The 20,878-nt window shown below is 40.3% G+C and overlaps 2 protein-coding genes across 4 annotated transcripts; one reads left to right on the forward strand and one right to left on the reverse strand.

The window, feature by feature from the left end:
• Positions 1-4,630: 4,630 nt before the first annotated feature.
• On the reverse strand, positions 4,631-12,613 carry LOC114433812 (coiled-coil domain-containing protein 81-like). 3 transcript variants are annotated; one of them, XM_028402531.1, is made up of 16 exons: positions 12,171-12,613; positions 11,983-12,044; positions 11,695-11,848; positions 11,281-11,465; positions 11,123-11,197; positions 10,884-11,055; positions 9,754-9,868; positions 9,312-9,405; positions 8,905-9,051; positions 7,868-7,966; positions 7,398-7,567; positions 7,246-7,324; positions 6,855-6,965; positions 6,668-6,777; positions 6,475-6,600; positions 4,631-5,704 (listed from the first exon to the last, which is right to left on the reverse strand). In XM_028402531.1, the coding sequence occupies exons 1-16, from the start codon at positions 12,250-12,252 to the stop codon at positions 5,566-5,568; spliced, it is 1,920 nt and encodes a 639-aa protein (XP_028258332.1). In that variant the 5' UTR covers positions 12,253-12,613; the 3' UTR covers positions 4,631-5,565. The 3 variants fall into 3 exon arrangements, with proteins under 3 accessions (XP_028258332.1, XP_028258331.1, XP_028258333.1); XM_028402530.1 differs by having other exon boundaries at positions 9,754-9,871; XM_028402532.1 differs by having other exon boundaries at positions 9,754-9,871; positions 11,695-11,832; positions 12,171-12,242.
• LOC114433813 (interleukin-18 receptor 1-like) lies at positions 12,610-19,350 on the forward strand. The gene is made up of 10 exons (XM_028402533.1): positions 12,610-12,821; positions 14,251-14,509; positions 14,923-15,103; positions 15,170-15,314; positions 15,406-15,468; positions 17,001-17,124; positions 17,249-17,394; positions 17,481-17,624; positions 17,722-17,868; positions 17,947-19,350. Exons 1-10 carry the CDS (start codon positions 12,770-12,772, stop codon positions 18,240-18,242), a joined length of 1,557 nt encoding a protein of 518 aa, XP_028258334.1. The 5' UTR covers positions 12,610-12,769; the 3' UTR covers positions 18,243-19,350.
• The last annotated feature ends 1,528 nt before the right edge of the window (positions 19,351-20,878 follow it).

The following is a 20,878-nucleotide window of genomic DNA, read 5'->3' on the forward strand; positions in this document are numbered from 1 at the left end:
GCAGAGCAGCGGTGTAATCAGTCACGGTGCTGCAATACCTTTACAATGATCTGCTTGCAGCTGGATTTGTGCTGAACCCTCCAGTGGGCCCCTCCCTGAGTAACCTGCCAAACTGTTGATGTATGAAAAAACTTTCCACCTTGTGCTGTCAGACTGGACCTGATACTGCTGCTCACTGGGAGCCTTCTTACAGCAGGACACACTCAGTTATTAAAGGACACAGAACAAGTGCGGAAGGATTGGAAAGCACGAACTGTAGTTGATTAACAGGTGCTGACACAGACAGAGGCCTGCGTGCAGTATTGTGTACGATGGTGTTTGTGAAAGAAAGAGAAGGTAGTTTTCAGACCTTACAGCAACAAAGAAGCCCATGGGTACATCGATATTGCTTAGAACAAACTTTTTGTTTTATTTTGGGCTTTCTAAACAGTCTGTGCAGCTGTCTGTCTGCAGGTTCACTTTCTCTTGTGCACTTATAAAGCTGAATTTCTGCCAGGACACCAAACCAGGATAAAATAAATCAGCACATTTTATTGCCTGATTTTTTAACACTTCTTTCTTTGATGAAAGATGACAAACTTAAAAGAACAGTCATTAGGCAGCACCATTTACATGTACTATAGGCGTGTTATCTTTTCCTCCTCTTCCATCACTTAGTCATTTACTCTCCTACTTCCCATGCCCCCTTCCCAAGGCAGGAGTTTAAGAGACCCTGCAAGCATAGTTTGACCATAAAGAGGCATGAACTAGTGTGGAATTATGAGCTCCGCACAAATATAACGTGCACCCAAAGACAAGCCTGAGGAAAAAAGTACATTTAGTTCACATCAGTTACTATTACTGTTACTCTTATTCTTGCTATTACCCTTATACAACAGGCATATTCGGTTTAGTTAATCCTTGCAGATCACAGCACTGTCAGCTTGCATTCTAACCACAAAACTGACACAAATGTTAGCACATTCATGCCAATCAACCGATTTTGCAGCCAAAATGGGCTCATTGTGTCAGCAGCTGTCTGTATGTCTTTAACTGAAAAGGTTCTACATAAAGGATGGTTGAACACAAAGGATAGATGAAAGGAAAATGGGAAAAAAAATGCAGAGAAGTGGTGGAGGATAAGGCAGTCATTGAGAAGCACATTAATCAAAGTCAGAAAGTAAAACATGAGAAGAGAAAAGGAGAACCAGAGGGAGAAGAAAACAGTAAGACTGATCTGATGGCTGGCCAGAGAAAAAGAAAGATGCAGATAAAGGAGGGAGAGATTGAGATGGAGGGGGAATGAAGAGAGGGAGCTGAAAGTCAAGGCTATATTTTTTTGTCTAAATCACGACAAGCCTTACTGAGACTAAAATGTGCATGCAGTAACTTTCCTGTTGACTGCGTGTGCTCAAATGTCATTGTAATAATTAAAATGAAGCTCATGGTCAGACGTGAGAGCCTCTAGATCCATGTGTTGCAGACTGCTTTGTGCTCTCACTTATCCAGATGTAAGACACACTGCTGAATTGCTGAGGGAGCAGGCGTGGCCGTTTCTGGGCTCGAGAGCTTTCGGTTCTCAGATGTTCTGAAAATGACTCAATCAAAACCAGATCTGGCTTTCGAAGATTAAAAGCACATTTTCTTCATTATCATCATCATCATCATCACAACAATCATCATCATTTTTTATATCTTGGAGACATGTTGAGATGTTTTGACAGGCTTCTATGCATAATCTTCTCGACAGCAGACTTGTTGGTTTCTGCTTTATCAACTTTTGGCTCCTATAAACATCTTTATACATTTACAGATGTGAGAATATTACAGTGCAGGGCTGAGGTTAGAGTTCTGTCGCAATATTTCAGTGTCTCAGAATACATGAATCATTAAGTTCAGGCTATTTGTAGACGAAAGTTTAAGCATAACGTCATGCATTTCCAATTTTTGGCTTAAAATGTTTTTTGGGCATTTTGATACTGTCGCGTGTTTGTTTTTTAATTTTCAATTACAAAATTATTGTGCAAGATGTTGACTAACCTATAGATTTCTTTAGTACCACTAAACCACACATCAAATATCAATTCTGAAGGATCTAAACTGAATTAAGATGCAGGCAAAAAAAATGAAAAAGCAACACAGCAATCTCTGATGATTGTCCTCTCACTGTAGCTTTTCTTGGTCTCCACTAACTCCTTAGAAATCGGACATAATTAGCCTCTAATTGCAAACTTATGTTCACAAATGTAAGAATTACCTTTAATAAAAGCAAGTTCTTACATCACCCATGACAAGGGTCCAGTCAGCATACCAACAGTGATCCCAATTACTTTCTATCAAAGAGTAACCGATGATCTTTGGCTGGCTTTGCAGCCTACCCACTATCATGTTGTGTTTGTTTTATGGAGACTGCACTGTGGTCATTGTAGGATGGCGTGCAGACAGGGTGGGAACATCTGGATCGGAATTGGAGCTTGGACACTAACTGTCAAAAAGCCAACCACCATCTGCCTGCATAGCTAGGATGAATATCTATTAGATCTACTGTAGCCTGGGAATCTTAGAACAAGGAAACGCACACATCACAAAATGCAGAGGAAACGGACACAGACATACATTTGGCAGATGTTCCCAGGAAGAACAGTGCTCAAATTTGAAGCTAAATTTATTGGGACATTTGTTGCGGAACAAAATTGCACATCCTCATATAACCCCCTCCACTTGTTAGCAGTCATCATTTGCATACATTTTAAGTATGTTGTCATTGATCTCCTGCGTCCCTCCACCCATCTAATAGCTGCATAATGCACTCCAAAAACAATGATGACTCCACACATAACTAATTTTCTAGTTCAGTCCCCAAACTTTGCAGTGTTTCATCTGAACTCCAAGTCCAAGAAACCACCCAGTGAGCAAATCCTTGCTAGAAATGAGATGATGTACAAATGAGTTTTAGAGTCTCACAAGGCTTTTGTCCAGAGTGATTTTTTGTTGTCATTTATTGTGGCAGCAGTTGTGATATTAACCTACCAGCTTCAATTAATCTAGCTAATAGCTTATAGCTGATTTTACAGTAAGCAGCGCATCGTTTGCATGCGTTCAGATTTTGCACATGATGCAAGCTCCTTTAGTCCCTGTGGTGTCTAAAGGACTGTTTTGTTCTGTCAAACATGAAAAATTGCAAGTAACATCATGCAGGTAGTTCAGATGGAAAAGCAGTTAATCCAGTTGTCTACATCTGGACCTCATAGCTGACAGTCATGGACAAAAATAACAACTAAACCTACTACCACAAGCACAAAGAGACTAAACAGGAGATATGCAAGTTTTTTGGGCCATGTCAACAAAGCGGACAGACAGCTGGATGCTGTGCACTAAGAGAGAGAGAGAGAGAGAGAGAGAGAGAGAGGACTGGATGAGGATGAAGGTGTTGCGCTGTGTGCAGTGTTTTTATAATATCTCTCAATCATAATGTTGGTGCATTGGCTCCTTACTTTCTCTTAAGTAAATTAGGTACCTTAACTAGTCTGTCTATCCATTAATGACAGGCCGATTAACATTCAGGTAAAGTAGGTAAATACAGTATAAATGTGGTGCGTTATTTTTAATTGCCTTGAATTATCATCCAATTGTGTCAGAGCATGGTCTGTCAGTATAATATGTGTGAGGTAAAACTGTCTTCTTCTGCGGGAAGTGAGGAAGATGAGAGAGGAAGAGAGTGTCAGATTATTTATTATATGAGGGCGATGGACAGTAGTTTGAGGGCCCCCTGAGAATTTTATCTAGGGCCCCAAGAGAATCGCTTCTACACCCACTCATGCAGACACTCGAGGCAGAGACATGAATCTTCTTTTTTTGACGTTGGTTTTAAGTTCAGGACATTTTTTTGGTTTGGTTCAAACTCTTGTCTGACAGGTTCATGACTATTTATATGACTACATTATGTACTCTCCACGTGCACATAAAAATATTTGCACAGGAAATGTTACCTGCTCTGCAGCAGTATCTATAAATTTGTTTCCATAGTTTTTACATGTTTTCTGGGTGCATCCCCCTTTTTTCCGGTGTATGAGGGGGGATGTTTCTGTACGACTACACAGCCTACACACAACAAAACACACATTATCTGTATGCAGCTAGTAAATTAATCCACCAGTTTGTCACGATGGCAGATTTTTGTGCATCTGTTTCAGCACAGAGACCTTCTAAATGCCTCCATGAGCTCATTAAGGGAGTTCTGGCTTGACAAAGAACTGGGACTGAAGCCAGAAGAATATTGTCAGGATCCTGTAACACAGCATTTATCATCTACAGAAACTCCCCAACGCATGAACCCTTTCCTCAAAGTTAAACACACACATACTTTCATGACTATCTTGTTTTATTTTCCTCACTTATCTTTGCTCCAACATGTTTTCGACCCATAATGATTCATGATAGGCTCGCAATTATTTATAACAACCTGTGTTTTCTTAGTTCAAGCCAAACACCAACTGCTCCACATTGTTTTTCCAACCTTTGTAACTTCTTTATGTGACAGAAACAAAAAAAGAACCTAATGTGCACATGCAGGTACATACTTAAATAAATAGCTACAAATAACAGAGATTGGATGCTGCTGAGACTGCTTTGAGATTTGAGTTTGGTTGCTAAGGTGTTGGCTGTGGTTGCTATAGTACTACAAAGTGGATGTTTATGGCGATAAAGAGACTGTTGCAGTAGGTTTGTCTGTGATGTTTAAGTTATAGGGTGTTACAAGGTGTTTGGTCGACCAGGTAGTTTCTGGAGGTGCTCAGTGCATGTACAAACAAATGTCTGACACTGAGTCAGATGCACTTTATTAATTAGCCTTGTCACTAATTCCATTTCTCTTAAGTTCCCATCACTTCAGGTGAATCAGGTTGCGTGCCTACACTGTTTGTAAAACAAGAAAGGTCATGAACACCACTAATTTTATGTTATTCATCTCACTGGCAATTTAAATGAGAAGCAGAAGAAGTTTGAGAAGCAGCTTTTATTGCCGCCACATGTTATCTTAAAGGTTAAAGCCGATATAGAATAATGATTATCTGTATAAAAGAAAAATCAGAGGACTCTCCACAGTTGTAAATATTTTAAGCCAATATGCAGTGTCTTGGCATCTGAAAGGCTTTTAAACTGTAACGTGTTACTGGGTTTCCTGGATTGTATTTTATTGTTTCACTGGCACCTTAAACTTCACACACCCTGTTTTACTGCAGCGCTGTTTCAGTTGTCAGCTCGGATGTAATTCACATGTCAGTTAATGACACATACACAGAAAAAGTCAGCATGTGATGTGATGTCACTGTCTCATGTAAGAGATTTTATCATTTTATTGTGACAAGCATATATGGGATGGTGAAGTCATTATATTTTAGGGAAAATGCAACATAAATTCCAAAGACTAATGCAGGAAAGTAGCAATTAATATAGAACATGCTATAAACTCCACACGCTTCATTTATGTATAACCTGTTATTTTGATCTTTAGTGGCTGTCATGTGGTAAGGTTTGAGGTTGTGCGTGGTTGTGAGGTGTTCATGTTCAGGTGATGCTGTTAGATCTTCAGATCATGAACTGCGAACCGGAGACGTAATGAGAGTCCTTCCAGATGTTGGTCCGTCCACAGTTGGTGGTCCTCCTCTTGCACTGGCAGCAGCGCTTGTACTCTGCAAGCTTATCTACCAGGAGCTGACCAGCAGACCTGACCACACAGAGACAGACAAACATGTTTAATGATGATTTATGTTGGTAGTCGTGCAAGGTCTCCTGTGTTGTGGAAGTTCTGACATTGAAGGATCAATTTAAGAAGTCTATCTGATGTCATCCTTTTATGATCTCTGATCATAAAGGGATGACATAAGGACATTTTGCATTTACTTTTTTTATTTCGTGTTTATTTTGGAAATTTTGATGTATTTGATTTAATTTTTTGAGCTGTTTTTCCTTTTTCACTTCTCTGTTGTTTGCCCTCGATTTCTTCTTCTTCGCTCTTTTCTTTGTTTTTCTTTCCTTCTTTTTCTAGTTTCTTAGCCTCCCTGTGTTCTCTTGTTTGTTTCATTCTTTTTTTGTTTTTGATTTGATTCATTTTTGTATAATTTGGGGTTTGTGGTGAAGAAAGATGGTTGAGGTGAAGGCTTAAACCCACCCTATCTGATGTCACCTCGTCTTCTTCCTCTGCTTATTCTTTTTTGTTTATTTTATTATCATTTATTCTTTTGTCTTTTAGTGTTTCTGTTATTGATGTGAAGTGTGGCACAGTGGTGCTGCTGTTTTCCAGTTCTTGCTCATCAGGTCATTGAGGACTCTTATCTGCTGTAGGTAGAGTGTGAATGGTTGTTTGTCTATGTGTTGGCCATGTGATGGGGTGACAGCTTATCCAGGGTATAGCCTCTTGCCTCTTTAAGGCTCAATTCTTTTTTTGTTTTGAGTAGATTTTGTACAGTTTTGGGTTTTATGGAAACTCTGCGTCACCTCAGGAAGCGCCTCTCATCTTCTTCCCTCTTGTGCTTGAGTGTCGCGCTGCGACTCCATTCATCCCCTAGTGACTTATTGATGTCCCGCATCTTCTCAAAGCGATTAATACGGTCCATTATGAGCCTATAGAGACAACAGGCCATAAGAATGTATTAGAAAACAAATCCACATTCCACTTTTGTTTACTCACTCCATTTTGTTGTATCTGAGCATTTCCATCTCTTTTTGCAGCTGCTGCTGGCGAGTGTGCAGTTCTTCTTTCTTCCTCTGGGTGGCAGCACTGAAATTTACCTGGAAGAGCTGTCAGCATATAAAACACAACAGCCTAAATGTGCAGCCAGAACTCAAATCTTAAGTTTTAGCAGTAAAAATGTGACCTCCTGCGCTTTCTCTCGGCTCGCTGCACGGCTGGTTGCTACTTCACAGCGGGTGAACCTGGAGCTATCAGGCTGGCTCTCTGGAGGTTCTGTGCACTTCTTGTCTCCCACCTAAAGGAAATCAAACACATTCACATTTAAGGATACCGCTGAGTGTTCTGTATAATTTGACGTGAAAACATGAGGGTTTAAAGGGTTCTTGCACAGCTTCTGCTGCTACACCTTTACCCTTCCTCAGCCCAGAAAAAAACTGAAGCACTTTGACAATAACAATAATAATCTTGTGCTGAAATTCTTCAGAGAATCAGAGAAACCACAACTTTAAAAAATTTTTTAAAAAAACCCAGTCTACTTGTTAAAGTGGAAGTGGGGTTGTTGCCTGTGTTCTTGCCTGAGTGTCCAGAGCCCTCTTGTAATGACTAGTTTTCTGCTGCTTCTGCTGGAGCAGCTGAGCCTTCTGCAAAGCGATCCTAAAATACACCAAGCAGATGACACATCACATCACATGATTATTTAGGTTCCATGGTGACCACTGTTACTCACTCCTGGGTGAGCTGGACCTGGTCTAGGCACTCCATGAGGAGACGGTTCTGTTGGTCTTGAGCCTCATGTTTCCGACGGCTCTCAATCTGACCCTGAAGATCATTCATGTAGCGATTCTGTTGAATCCTCCTGTGAGGTGTGACCGGACGTGCCGGGAAGATGAATGAATTCTACATACAACAGAAAGAAGACCTGGTGTTGGAAGCATTTGTGATGACTAAAAAACAATGGAAGTGCCAAGGATTTTGTGGCTTAAGTAATATTCTTGTGAAATTCTAGGAAGCATCCACCTACAGCAAGTTTTCCCCACTGAGAAGTCCTTCTAGTTTAAACCACAGACAGGTTCGCTATGTTTTTGCTTAAAAGCTTTTTCCTATGCCAAGGCGACCACAAATGTTCGATCAAATGACGATCAGCCGAGGAACTGAATCTGTGTAAAGGTTTCTACTCTCATGTCCAGTTATACTCACAGGATATGCGTAAGCATGGGTGTTCTCGTTCCTGCCTGACATTTGCAGGTTAAATGCTGCAACCTGCTTCGCATGCTCACGTTGTTCATTCAGCCTCACCTGTCAGGAAAAAAAACACAAACAACTTTTATCATTAAGTCGACTGAAAAAGAACAACATCCTCTACAGGATAAAGAATGAATTGCTTTTAAGTTTCTGTTCCCTGGAAGTGTATTGTCAAGGACATTGAGTTTAGTTTTAGATTAGGTAGTGTTTTATTTAACCATGAAATTATTTTGGCAAAAACATTTACATTTTTGAATTACACTATCCCACATGCTCATTTCTCTCTCTCTGTTATGAAGATGATGAAGCTGTACACCCTGAGATGTTGTGGAGATGTGTCATTTTCTTGCTAATCTACAGCATTTTGTGTTTCGGTCACGACATGAAGTTTTTTGTTTTGGTTGACTTCTGCTTCTGGTGATGAGGCAGTTTCTCTGTCCTCAGTCTTTGTGCTGCTTTGTTTTCTGATCTATTTCCTTCATTAAAAGCTACTGAAAAATCCCTACAGCACTCTCAGATCACCTTCGGGTAACCCCAGCAGATCATAATAAAAAAGTCATTTTTTTTGTACAACTCAACACAACCTTTATCCACCTATTTCTGTAATGTCATTCAGACCTAAGATCACTTCTCCCAGGGCTTAAGTGTGACTTTGAATAATCTTGCATGCCTATCTCTTAGTCTCTGCATGCCAGTTTGTGCCAGTTCAGACTTGTGCCAGTTTTGGTCTACAAGTTCAGACATTTATGATTTACAGAAAGAATCTCCTGTTTTTGGTTCAAGACAAGTGCTATGTAGTGCCACTGTCAAGTTATTGTTACTTTTAGCGAAATGTTGTGAGAGCTATTCATGCTGGTTGTTTCAGACAGGCTGTGATAAACACATTTTATGATTTTATTCATCTACAAATACCAGTAGAGACGTCCTCAGCTATAACAACTACTTTTTGTTCAGATCATTTTGTCATATTATGCAGGTGCTGGTACACACACCTGTTCTTCCTCCATGTACTGCTTGTCCCGCAGCTGTTCATTAAGCAATAACAGCTTCTCCTGAGCTCTCTCGTCTGCCTGCTGCTGCTCTCTTAGGTACACTGGAACATTTCTCCGGGCACGCTGCATACACAGGTAGCACAGCTCCTACGATGACAAAGCCGCAGAAAGGGTTAATATGACATATGTATGAAAACATCCTGAAAACACAGAGCAATGTTAGCATCCATGATAATTGAGTATTTAGCTTGTGGTGCTTAACCTTGCCTGATGCAACAGAAAACCACCAGTGCAATGTAATTCTAAAACATAACTCTCCCTTTTTAGTCTCTCTTCCCCTTCACTGTACTGATAAAGGGAATAGAAACCATCATGAAAACAGATTAGATACACAGCTATCCACCCACCTGTCCAGCACGGGTGTGACCAGAACAGCTCATATTCGTAAAATGTTCCACTACTTTGGAAGGTCCATCTTGTGAAGAATTACAGGGAGTGTGCCTGTTAGGGGAATCAGATGTTTACTGTTGGCATTTTATTGTGTTTTGTTGATTTTTGTGTGTTCACAGATTACAGGTGTGTATGTGTGTGTGTGTGGAAGCTGGCAGTGCATGGAGGTGATGACAGATAGGGAATCTGTCCCACAGGTAGCTGTGCATCATTGATGAAGCTGGAAGTTGCCTCGGGGTAGTAACAATAAAAGACCACCACTGAGCTCTCAGCTCTCAGTGACTCATCTATCTGCAAACTACAGCTCAATGCACTGCAATCTGAACCGCTCCACAGAGCGCGCATTTGTTAGCTAGTCTGTCTGTCTGTGTGTTTTTTGTGTCTTTGTGTGCGCAATACTTGTCTGTGGCCTCCAAAGGGGGTGGATTTGGATTCAGTTCTTCAAACAGGCTGACAGCTTTCAGCTTGGCAGGCAGCAGTGTCTGATGGGATTTAGATTCTCTCTGTTGGGGAACTTCTGTAGAGACACACAACACTCTGAGTGGGTTCACTGCTATTAAACATAACAGCACTGACCTCACTCATCGTGTGATAACAGCCCCCAAAGCTGTTATCAATAAGTGTCATTCTTTGGTCAGTAGTAATTTGAACATCAACTTCTATGACTTTCTGACAGAGAGGGATTTCAGCAGCCTGTTGTAAGTTTACACAACCTTCCAGTATCTTTCCATTCTTGCAAAGTGAAAGAAGAGCTGCAGCTTACATGAGAACAAGTGCTTCACCTCAAACGACTGGAGCAACCAGTTGATCCTCAAACACAACAACACAACCTCAATGAATAGCTTGACATGAGTTGACCTTTGTCAACACATTTGTCGACAAATGTGTTGACCTTTCTTCTAGATAGCACGTATTTACCATAAATGTGAGGCAACAGGAAGGATAGCTTAGCTTAGCATAAAGACTGGATATCACATCCTCATTAAAAACATTACATTTAGGCGATAATACGTCCCCTAGACCACACAAGCAAGCAAGCAAGACAGCAAGCCTGTATCTTTACTGGGTTTGCCAGTCAACTAGGAAGATTGTAGGAAGTCACAAAACTATTTTGGCACACAACTCCCCATAAAACCACAAATTGTAATGTTTATAACCCAATGAGTGGTTTTATGGGTGTGTTTTGTTACTTTTGGACAGGCACTGGCTTCCTTCATTAAAGAGGCAGCTGTTCAACAAGATCACTTCTCATGATGGCAATAATTACAGTCCTCTAAAAGTGTTATGAGTTAAAATACAACTTTTTACAACATTAATTGAAGAAAGTTCATTTGTTTGCTGAATTAGCATCACAGGTGTATGTATCTCTCAGCTCTAACTATTGCACATTTTACCATGAGACTGGGCTGATCACTGGATTCATTCCTTTATCAGCAAAGTGATATAAAATTTTAAAATATGTGAATGTGACTGTATTAAGTTTCATTTAAGTGCTTTCAAACTTCATTATGTGCAAAGTTTTCTTTCACCTCCAGCATTCCTTGGGTCTGGAGCTGCTGACAAGCAGTGTACATCTTTGTCAGCAGCCTTGCTGTCTGGCTGAGGAGAGCAGACCGTTGGCAGGGTGACTGGGTTGGCAGTCTGTGGCCTTTGAAGCTTCGATAGCCCACCAGACAGTAAAGACACGCTGCTTCCAGATCTCTGGAAGGGCAGAAAGACCAGTGATTGTGTATTCATACAAAGGTAACACAACAATCCACTGACTCACCTTGTTGAAAGCAAACAACAGCTGACCAGTCCCATCCATGGCATTAATAAAATCTCTGTTGAATTTCATTTGGACCTTTAAAGTACACCAAACGAGATTAAACCAGTGGAAACCAGTGTATCATAGATTAACAGGTAAAGTGTGAGCCAACAATTCACCTTGTTCTTCTTAAAGAAGAGAACTCCAATTCCCTTAAAGGTGAGGAATGTGTTTTTTTCAGAGGCCAAAGCTCTGTAGAGCAGCAGAAGAGTTTCTTTAACGCAGCCCTCCACTGTGTCTCGGCTGAATGGAGTCTCCTGTGACACAGCTGCAAAGTTCAGTTGCACCACGGGCAGGTGAGTTGCTGAAACACACACACACACACACATTCTTATTATTTTGTAAACATGCCAAACACAATCGTCTCATTCACAATTGAATCAAGTAGCTCTCAGATATATTTTGGTCAACGTGTGAGGTCATCTTTTAAAAACATGGGTCTTAAAGGGTTGTTTCAAACAATCTGGCATTAGTAACTCAAAAAAAACATTTATATAGTATCTTATCAAAAATAATTCTTTAAATGGGCTCACCTGCTGCCAGCGGTCTGGTCTGCTTTAAACCCAGAGTGTGGACTAGTTTACCAGACAGGATGAAGATGGGTCGTTGGATCATTATGAATTTGTTTCCAATATCCAGCTTCTGCTGAGAGAAAGTGAAGGTTCCCAGACCTGCCAGGTGGACCCCCTGTTACAGATATACCAATCAGATAGATAGATAGATAGATAGATAGATAGATAGTAAACATGCCGCAGATAGATAGATAGATAGATAGATAGATAGATAGATAGATAGATAGATAGATAGATAGATAGACTAACCCTCTGTAAGGTCATCTGGCGTTCAATGTATGCGGATACTTCTGTCCATATACTGTCAATATCTAACAATATAAAGCATTTCAGGCGTCATTAATGTATTTCCCTAAATGCACATTTTATCTGCACTCTGTCCACAGACCAGCGTAATAAACGTTTTGTCACTGATAAGAAGAAAAGTTTGTTCTGACCGTTTTTGGAGAGACATGCTGATGTCCGGTTCTCCTCCTCGGACACCAGCTGCAGTATGTCAGTCATCTCCGGAAAGATCATCGCAGGATGGAGCTGTATTCTGTCTTGTCCGTGTTTGTTTGACTGCAACTCGGACAGGAGCGCTTGGGAGACGCGGTTGCCCGTAGCAATGCACCCCTGCAGGGCGCACTCCGTGCGTCTCAGAGCTGGTTTAAGCTGTCTCTAAAGTGAACCTGAAGCATTTTATATCACTATATGTAGGATACAAATCTACATTTTTGACCATTTAAGGGGTTCCTTTGAGTGACGTAATTGTTGAAAAGTTGACGTAAGCTTTTTAAAGCTTATTATTCAAGATAACAATAATATATTTGATTCGCTTCTCACGCCGTGAGTCAGCGTGTTATCAGAGCAGGGAAAAATATTAGCAGCACTACCTTGTTTCACTTTCGACCTCCTGATAGTGCTTCTGCAGAACAGCTGCCCTACTTCACTAAAGAAAGAGAGTTCGGAGTAACTTCAGTGACTCACAAACGACGCGTCGTGAGGACTTGTAGTGCTTCTTAAGTAACATGAGACGCATCCTGAATCTGGCGACATGACAACGAAGGAGAAGATTACGCTTCTGCTGGTTCTCACATCACTGACAGGTAAGAGACCTCTTCATTGGAGCATTACAGCATATATTCAATTTAATTTAATTTAATTGATTTAATTACTTTGTTTAGTTTTTCAGCCAGTTCCTATGTTATTTTCATTAATTCTTAATATTGTCTAATTTTACCTTTCCCATGTAGTTTAAAAAAACATTACATTATGTTATCAGTTAAAGCTTTTGCACTAATATGTTTATCAAAATTGAACACACAAGTCATATTCCAGTTTTGTGACTTGCTCCCAGTTCTCCTAAAGAGTTTTCTTTTTTTATATATTGAGCATTTTATTGATATTTTTCACACAATACATGGTACAACATTTACCACGTAACCAACCACCAAAAACAGCCAGACAGCGCACATTCTCCATAATTATATATAACAAAAATAAATAAGTGAATAATTTAATTGTTTAAAAAAGAAAGAAAGTGTGTTGTTAAAAGTCACGTATAACCAGTCATCTACAGCCTATGTTGCATATTTTCCAGTTTATGGCCTACATAGAGGAGTTTTGTTCCACTCAGAAAAAGGCCTGCCCATTTCTTTAGGTCTGGAGGTATATAATTTAAAAAAAAGGTGTCCAAATGTCCAAGAACAGGTCATCTTTCTATACAGCTTATAGTCGTTCATGGGGAGAAAACTAAAGATTTCTCTGTACCACTGGGTGACAGTTAGTTCAAATTTCTCTGATTATATATGTTCAAAAATGTGGATTATACTGATCAGATAACGGCGATTAATGGTTACTATGACCTTCTCATATTTCAGGAATGCCTGGGATTTTCTTCAGATTTGGCACAAATATTTTTGTAGGCACAAGAATGAACTGATTAGATTGTGATTGAAGCTGTGAGGTGAAAGAACAGGCATTAATGGTCCCATTTTGTGCCCCTTTAATAACTTCATGTTCCTTCATGTCAGCTGAAAACACTGCTCAGAGAGAGAGAGACTCTTTGGTAGGCTGGTGTTGGAGTAAGTGAAAGGGTTAATATGAAAGCAGTGTAAAGTTCTTTGTATCGCTTAGATTAGGCAGGAAAACACCAGATAAATTCAGACCCTTTCAAAAGGCATTATCTTCTGTATTCCACAGGCAATAATATTAATAACAACATGTAGTGAGTATAAATAGTTGCTTATGTAGTAAATCATATTGTGATGTAACCACATATTTACGTGCCAGACAGCAGGGTTGAGCATGTATCAGTATAATGGTGACTAATGTGTGATGAAGGTTTATTAGGTCAGAGCATTTAAAGATTAAAAATATCTTTCTAGAACCTCTCTAAAGTGGTCCTTAGTTCCTTAAAAAGGTTATCATGGGGAAACACCTACACTAATGTAGGTGTCATGAATTTATGATTCTCTCTAAGTCTGATAGCTTTAAACAGTAACATGAAGTAAGACTTGTGACTTCCTTCTGCAGGTGTGTGTTCGCAGACACGCCAGGTGTTACATGTAAAGGCAGATGAGATGGTGGTGCTGTGGTGCCCTCATTACAGACTGGATGCTGATGCTGATGCTGAACTCTTATGGACCATCCACACCACCCAGATGATGAATTTGACAGAGGATGTGGTGACATCAGCTAAACACAAGCAGATGGGCGTGCTGGATCAGGGGGGAAGTCTCATTATCCTCCGAGCTTCTGAAGAAATTCAGGGGAATTACTCCTGCTTCCTCAGGTAAAAAAATAAATGCCATTCCAAGGGAGCAGGCTACTTCTGTAAAGACCTTGGCACTATTTTGCAGCAAACATATTGTTAATCAAAAACAACTTTAAGCCCGGCACTGGGCTATTATGGGGGAATTAAAAGAGATTAATTTCGTGTAACTGTGTCATATGGCCTTATCCTTTCAAGTGTCAGTTCCAAAGTCTTTATTCCAGATTCTGCTTGTCCTGTCTGAAAGAGGTTTCCTCCTTTTCTTTGTTTCTTTTACACAATAAGATTCCAACCTGATCAGTCTGGGTGGACTTTGTCCATTGTAGCACTAAAGCCTGAATGACTAAAAGAAAATATACAAGCTCTTTCATTCACTTTCACATTCACTGTGAAGACAAGTGTAACTGAAACCTAACATTTGAATGACATTACAGGAATGCCAGCAGCCAGTTTCAAGTAAAAGTACACCCAACTAAGTCTAGAGAGTACGAGGAGAGAACACAGTACTCCTCCACATGTTACACACAGGAGGCCTGCACTCTGAACTGCCCTGGTGTAAGTCTCCCTCCTGTGAATAACACCAGTATCACCAGCAATGGCATTACATGGCACAAGGTATGTAAACACATCAGTGTTATGAGTGTGAAACCCGTGCAGGAAGCTAATGCTCTATATTTATAGGAAGGCGACCCATTACCCACAGACAGCTTCATCTCCACTGTGGAAGAGAACGACAGCGGTGTCTACACCTGCACCAGGTCTTACCTGTATCAGGGTCAGCTGTATAACATGAGCTTTACTGTGGTGCTTCATGTGAAACCAAGCAGTGAGCATGACACTTTCTGGAATTGTATTTCTATGGTTGATCTATGATTTATTTTCACTTTTTAAGTTTGTTTTTTTTTCTTTTTGCACAGAAACATCTGGACAATCGGTGATACTGTCACCACATCCAAACGATGTGTTCCATGTAGATTTGGGTGAGTTATGGCCTGGATTTACACCATAGATTGTAGATAAAGGTGCATGATGTGGTTTCACTTCTGCTTATTCTACAAAATTGAGGCCAACCTACAGACACTGCCATTTTGGACTAATACAACATCTTGCACTTGAAGTTGAAAGAAAAAGCTGCAAAGTGGCTGTCCTGTCCAATCACCTCCCCACTTGAGCACACACCTGTCAAAACGGTTCAAATACTAGAAAAATCCTACTAAAAATGACAGTTTTACAGACATTTTCTGGGATTTTTCCAGGTGCACAGTGTAAAAACATTATATTTAATAACTATAATTATGTCAACACAACTCATGTAATCTATATAAACAGCTAATTTACTGATTGCAAACTTTTCTTCTTTCTATGCCTTCCAGACGATTTAAAAAAAACGCCTTTTTCCTACTTTTCTGTGTGTCGTTTAACGCCTCTCAGGATCACATGTGTTATTGGTGGGCTCCTGAGGACCCCTCCCCTCTCTCAAACTATGGCATATGCACGTGAAGTTTAGCGTCCCAGCTACACGCTCATTGGGTCAGATTTAGCATGTGAGCGAACAGACTCACAGACAAACAGCCAATCCCCTTTCGGTTATAAAAGTGACTCATCGGTTGGGGTGGGTACTGAGTCGGTCCTAGCTCACTTTATTGGTCAAACGAGCTGTCAATCGAAAGCTTAGGGCTGGAGCTTTACAACGAGCCATCTTGTGCCTGTGTGTGTGAACACAGGAGTAGCAGCAGCAGGACAGAGAATACGAAGGAGAGGAAGGAATATACTTTTAAATCCCAGCGATACGACTGCACTGTGAGTGTTAGTGGAGCCAGTAACATGTTTTTGACCATTTTGTTTACTTGATTTTAATCTGCGGACACTTCCTGACAGAACAAGACCATTTCTGTTGCGATGACGCGTATGTATGAGCTGTATAACGACTAGAAAGAATAATAATATAATATCTCGGTCGACAGTTTAAATGTCTTTGTGTTCCTTATAGAGGGTTTACCCGTGCCTTTCACTGATGGAACGGGCCGTCGGAGTGTAATCAAGTTTTAAAGGCAGGGTAGGAGATTTTGAAAACTCAGTGAGAGTCAGCCAGATTTCGAACATAAACACACGCCCCTTTCTCTCGGAGCTCACCCCGAAGCCACGCCTTCCAATCACATGGACGCGCATTACCTGAAGACGAGCTGCGGTCTGTGACTTCGGCCATCATGCACGTACCTCTCTGGTGCGCGCAGAGCAGGAAGAGAGTGACAACCAGCCAATACTCCGCGCAGGGTCCACCCGGATGATTGGCTGATGTTTTTAGCGTTATATAGCTTCCACAGATGATTAATATTCTTTGTTTTAAACTGCCGAACTAATTGGTTGCTATCGGATTGTAAAGAGAAGTTACATTAATTTAACAAAAAGTGCATCAGAATGAAATCTCCTACCCGACCTTTAGTAGTAATACGGCCCTACACTTAAATGTGTGTAGCTTTAATATGACATTAAAGTTTGTGTTTTCTCCCAGGCTCGACCGTGGTGATCGATTGTGAAGCTGTTGTGTATTCAGAGTTTGATGAGGTCTTCTGGTTAAGCGGGGATTCTTTTGTGGAGAGTGACAACAGTCTTCCAGTTTTCTACAATTTTACACGGTAAACATTTCACACATGTCCCATGGCTCTACATTTGGAAACACGCACATCATCAACCTGCACCTAACAGCTGTACCTCTGGATTTTCACCTGTCCTTTTTCTTTTTCTTTTTTTTTTTTCTAGGGAAAATGATTCTGACAAGATAAAGATGACAGCATCTCTAGTTTTCAAAAAAGTGTCAGAGGGGGATCTGTCCAAGCAATATATCTGTAAACTGGAATCTGACCACCAATCCTCAAGCTTTGTCATCATCACCCTGACCCAAAAAGGCATGCTGTGTCCAGGTTTTCTGTTATTGTTTATTTCCTTTTTTTGTATTTTTTAATTAGTCGGTTTAATCTTCCTTTCTTTGCAGCTCGTCCATTCTCCCACCCCCTGACCATCTTCAGTGTAGCCACTGTGATAATAATCTTAGTATCAGTAGTGGTTTGTGTTAAGTTAAGAATAGACATTACTCTGTTCTTGCGAGACCATCTTGGCTGCTATCACAGAATCTCAGGTAGGTTTATGATATCCGTTTAAAATATTTTGTGTGTGTTCATGATAGTGCTGCAGTAGATTTTGGAGAATGTATGCGATATTTGTTGTTTTTTCAGATGGAAAAAGCTACGATGCCTATGTGATGTATTATAAGAGCGACACAGGTCTGACCGAAGATGACAGGAAAAGACTGGAGACTGTTTTGGAAGAGAGCTTTGGTTACAGCCTCTGTCTTTATACACGGGATGTTGTAGCAGAGGAAGGTATGTTACTGTGCTTTCTTTATCATTACTATAATTTATGGTCAGATTATTAACAAGCTGATCTCTGGTTGTACACAGGTGTGTCAGAGGCAGTGCTGGACTGCATAGAGCAGAGCCTGGTGGTGCTTTTAGTTCCCACCTCCTCAGATGTGGCAGGTTCGTCTGACATCCTGGACAACATTTATCCTGCCCTTACAGAGCAGCAGACTCGCTTTGTTTTCATCACACCTGAGAAGAACACAGGTTCACTACCACAGCGTCTCAGCAAGGCTGGAACTCATATCACCTGGAGGGGCAGCAGCTCACTGCAACCCTCCTCCTCCTTCTGGAAGCAGCTACGCTATCACCTACATGCCCCGCAGCATGCGCTATGACTTTTACCTCAGAGGACTACACAAGCTGATAACTGTGTCCATTTGACAGTTATTTAAATTTTTCCAAGTACGTTTTGAGACGTTCACAGTTTATCCAAACTGGATTTATAGATCCTTACTATTCTCCCTAATAAGTTATTATCCAAATATCACACTGGATTGGATTTTAGTATATTTGTAGTGTTGATTCAAACAATCATAGGAAATGACTTTTTTTTATTAGTTTGATTGCCTTGCAGCCTTCACCCTCTTTATTTATTTTCTTCGTTCAAGCATCATTCTGTTCAGCTCGTCAAGGGTTATTAAACGTATTTGTTCAAATACGTTTCTTTTTCAAAATATTAACAAAAATTAAAAATCCATTTAACATTGAAGTCCTTCAACAGGGTCATCTGCAAAATGTATCTCCTCCTACAAATTTTAAGCCACAGACTCCATTTTTGACTTAAAACGCTCACGAGATGTTGCGCTATCAAACTTGTATTCAGAATTTTCTAATTCCTCATTGTTTCTGCACACCAGGCTCTCAAAGTTGGAGTGATTTTTGGCCTGTTTCTGAGTTTAACATTGGTGTGTATTGTGTGGTTCAGAGTGTAACTTTTTGTGTTGTTGACTCCATTGATAAGAAATCCTTGAACACTACACCACTAACTGTGCGTTCATCCACAGCACTACACTTCCCACAAACCACCATAAATTTAGAGCATTAATGCATTAATGAACAAATTTAACGTCAAGATTTTTTAGAAAATTGTCAAAATAAAAAAAATGAAGTAAAAATATTTGAATGATAAAATCTTGCATAAAAGCTGGACTAAAAGATTTTTGTAATTAAATTATGAATGCTGTAAAATGACAAAAGTTGTACAATTCCTTATCAAAAGCCAGAAAGAAGCTGCAGCACCTCCTGCTGTTCACAGCGGTTACTGATAGTATTGCATTGCTGTGTTTGCCACTGGGAATGATTATATATATATTATAGTGTATTATTTTATATTTTTTGTTTATATTGTTCTGACATTCATTTTTGATTTAATGTAATGTAATTATATTAAATTAACATTAATAGTAAATGTTTTATCTGATTAAATGTTATTTTAAATTATAATTTATCTTTCTTATTTTTCTTTCTTCTTTACCCAAAAATCTGACTCATCCAGTTAAGCTGCTTCAAAATCTGTGGGTAATCACATCTTCTGTAAATAAAACAACCTGTTAAATGTAAACTACATCGCTTGCGAGACTGCCTCACCTCTCGGTACCCATGCGTTGAGTATGAAACGGCGCTAAAAACGTATGTGACGTCATTCCGTTGGGTACGTTAGTGTGGATTAGACGCTAATAAGTAATTAGCAGTAGCTACTAGCTGCTCCTCCCTCACATGAGCTGCGGCGTTCTGTCGGCGCGGACAGACGCTGTTTCAGTTCAACGTGCCCACAGTTCGTTCGCGGCTTTCTAAAGCTGACGTTTGACATTTAACTGGGACGGAAGACGTTTGGTTTTCTGGAGCTTCACGCTTCTCTGCGGGGTTTCTCTACTACAGGTGGACACGGTATTCACGACTCGGTTCAAACTCTGCATCTGGAACTCACTTAAAGGTTAGTGGTGTCACTGTGAGCTACGTTAGCCGCTCAGCACGGCTTATTTGTCGTCAGGTGTATTAGCTTGTTAGGCTAACACTCAGCTAAAGTTAAATAAATAGGGTGAAGGTACACAGCAGCAGTGAAACGGCTGCAGGAGGTGTATTATCCTGGTTCATAGTCGGGTTATATTCACTTAATGTTCCAGTTTATGTGATTTTCACCAGCATAGCACAATGATTCAGCCCAAGTGGAGCTGAACCTCACAGACACCTCGGTTGATGCCTTGAATTGTTGGCTACGTTAGCCGCTAATGCTAATGGGTGCTGCTTAATTTGTTGTCAGGTGTGTTAGTTTGTTAGACTAATTTTAACCGCGTGCCATGGATGTTGGCCTGTTCCTGGCTTTTATACCGTGATATAATGCCATGCTTTAACAAGAGTTTGATTACCTTGCAGCAATCAAACTAATCAAGTTGGCAATTTTAACATGCTTTAAACAGGGTGAAGCTGCACAGGTTCATAAAGCCCACAGGGCCCAATTATTAATCCCATAGTCTAGTTTTTGTCTATAAATGAATGTCTGGTAATTAAAGAAATTAGGATTTAAGCCACAACACTGAAACTCTAATCCACTAGTTAAGGGGTAATGTAAGTTTTTTTCCAATTTGAGAATTTAAAATAGATTAAACCTTGCATATTTACGGCGTTTTCAACTGTGCTCCTGTCACAGGAGCTGGATGCTCTGTTGGTGCCTAAGTCTCATTTCAAGCTGTTTAATTGTGCACACTGTGTGTTGGTGGCTTTTCAAAGTGGAACTGGCAGCGTGGGGATGCATTACACGACTTTCCCAGTCTTAACAAGTTTTCAAAAGACTAGGACACTAACAGACTGGCATCAGCAGATTATTTTTATGATGAGGGGTCACAGATTCAATAACTGCTCCTGATGAGGGATTACAGACTACAGGATTTGTCAAACAGCAAACTGCTGACAGTTTACAAACACACCAGCTGGTGGCGGTAATGTGTCAGTGTTTGTATGAATGAATGAATGC

This window comes from Parambassis ranga, chromosome 3, assembly GCF_900634625.1.
Source record: "Parambassis ranga chromosome 3, fParRan2.1, whole genome shotgun sequence".
Lineage (NCBI taxonomy): Eukaryota > Metazoa > Chordata > Actinopteri > Ambassidae > Parambassis > Parambassis ranga.

Bases quoted from the DNA above. Each gene is read 5' to 3' on its own strand.
- LOC114433812 (XM_028402530.1), bottom strand. From the start codon at position 12,252: ATGATCTTTCCGGAGATGACTGACATACTGCAGCTGGTGTCCGAGGAG. The intron at 11,198-11,280 runs GTGAATTGTTGG...TGTACTTTAAAG, and splicing joins TCTTCTTTAAGAAGAACAAG to GTCCAAATGAAATTCAACAG. The intron at 6,601-6,667 runs GTGAGTAAACAA...TTGTCTCTATAG, and splicing joins CTCAGATACAACAAAATGGA to GCTCATAATGGACCGTATTA.
- LOC114433813 (XM_028402533.1), top strand. From the start codon at position 12,770: ATGACAACGAAGGAGAAGATTACGCTTCTGCTGGTTCTCACATCACTG. The intron at 14,510-14,922 runs GTAAAAAAATAA...ATGACATTACAG, and splicing joins AATTACTCCTGCTTCCTCAG to GAATGCCAGCAGCCAGTTTC. The intron at 15,315-15,405 runs GTGAGCATGACA...CTTTTTGCACAG, and splicing joins GCTTCATGTGAAACCAAGCA to AAACATCTGGACAATCGGTG.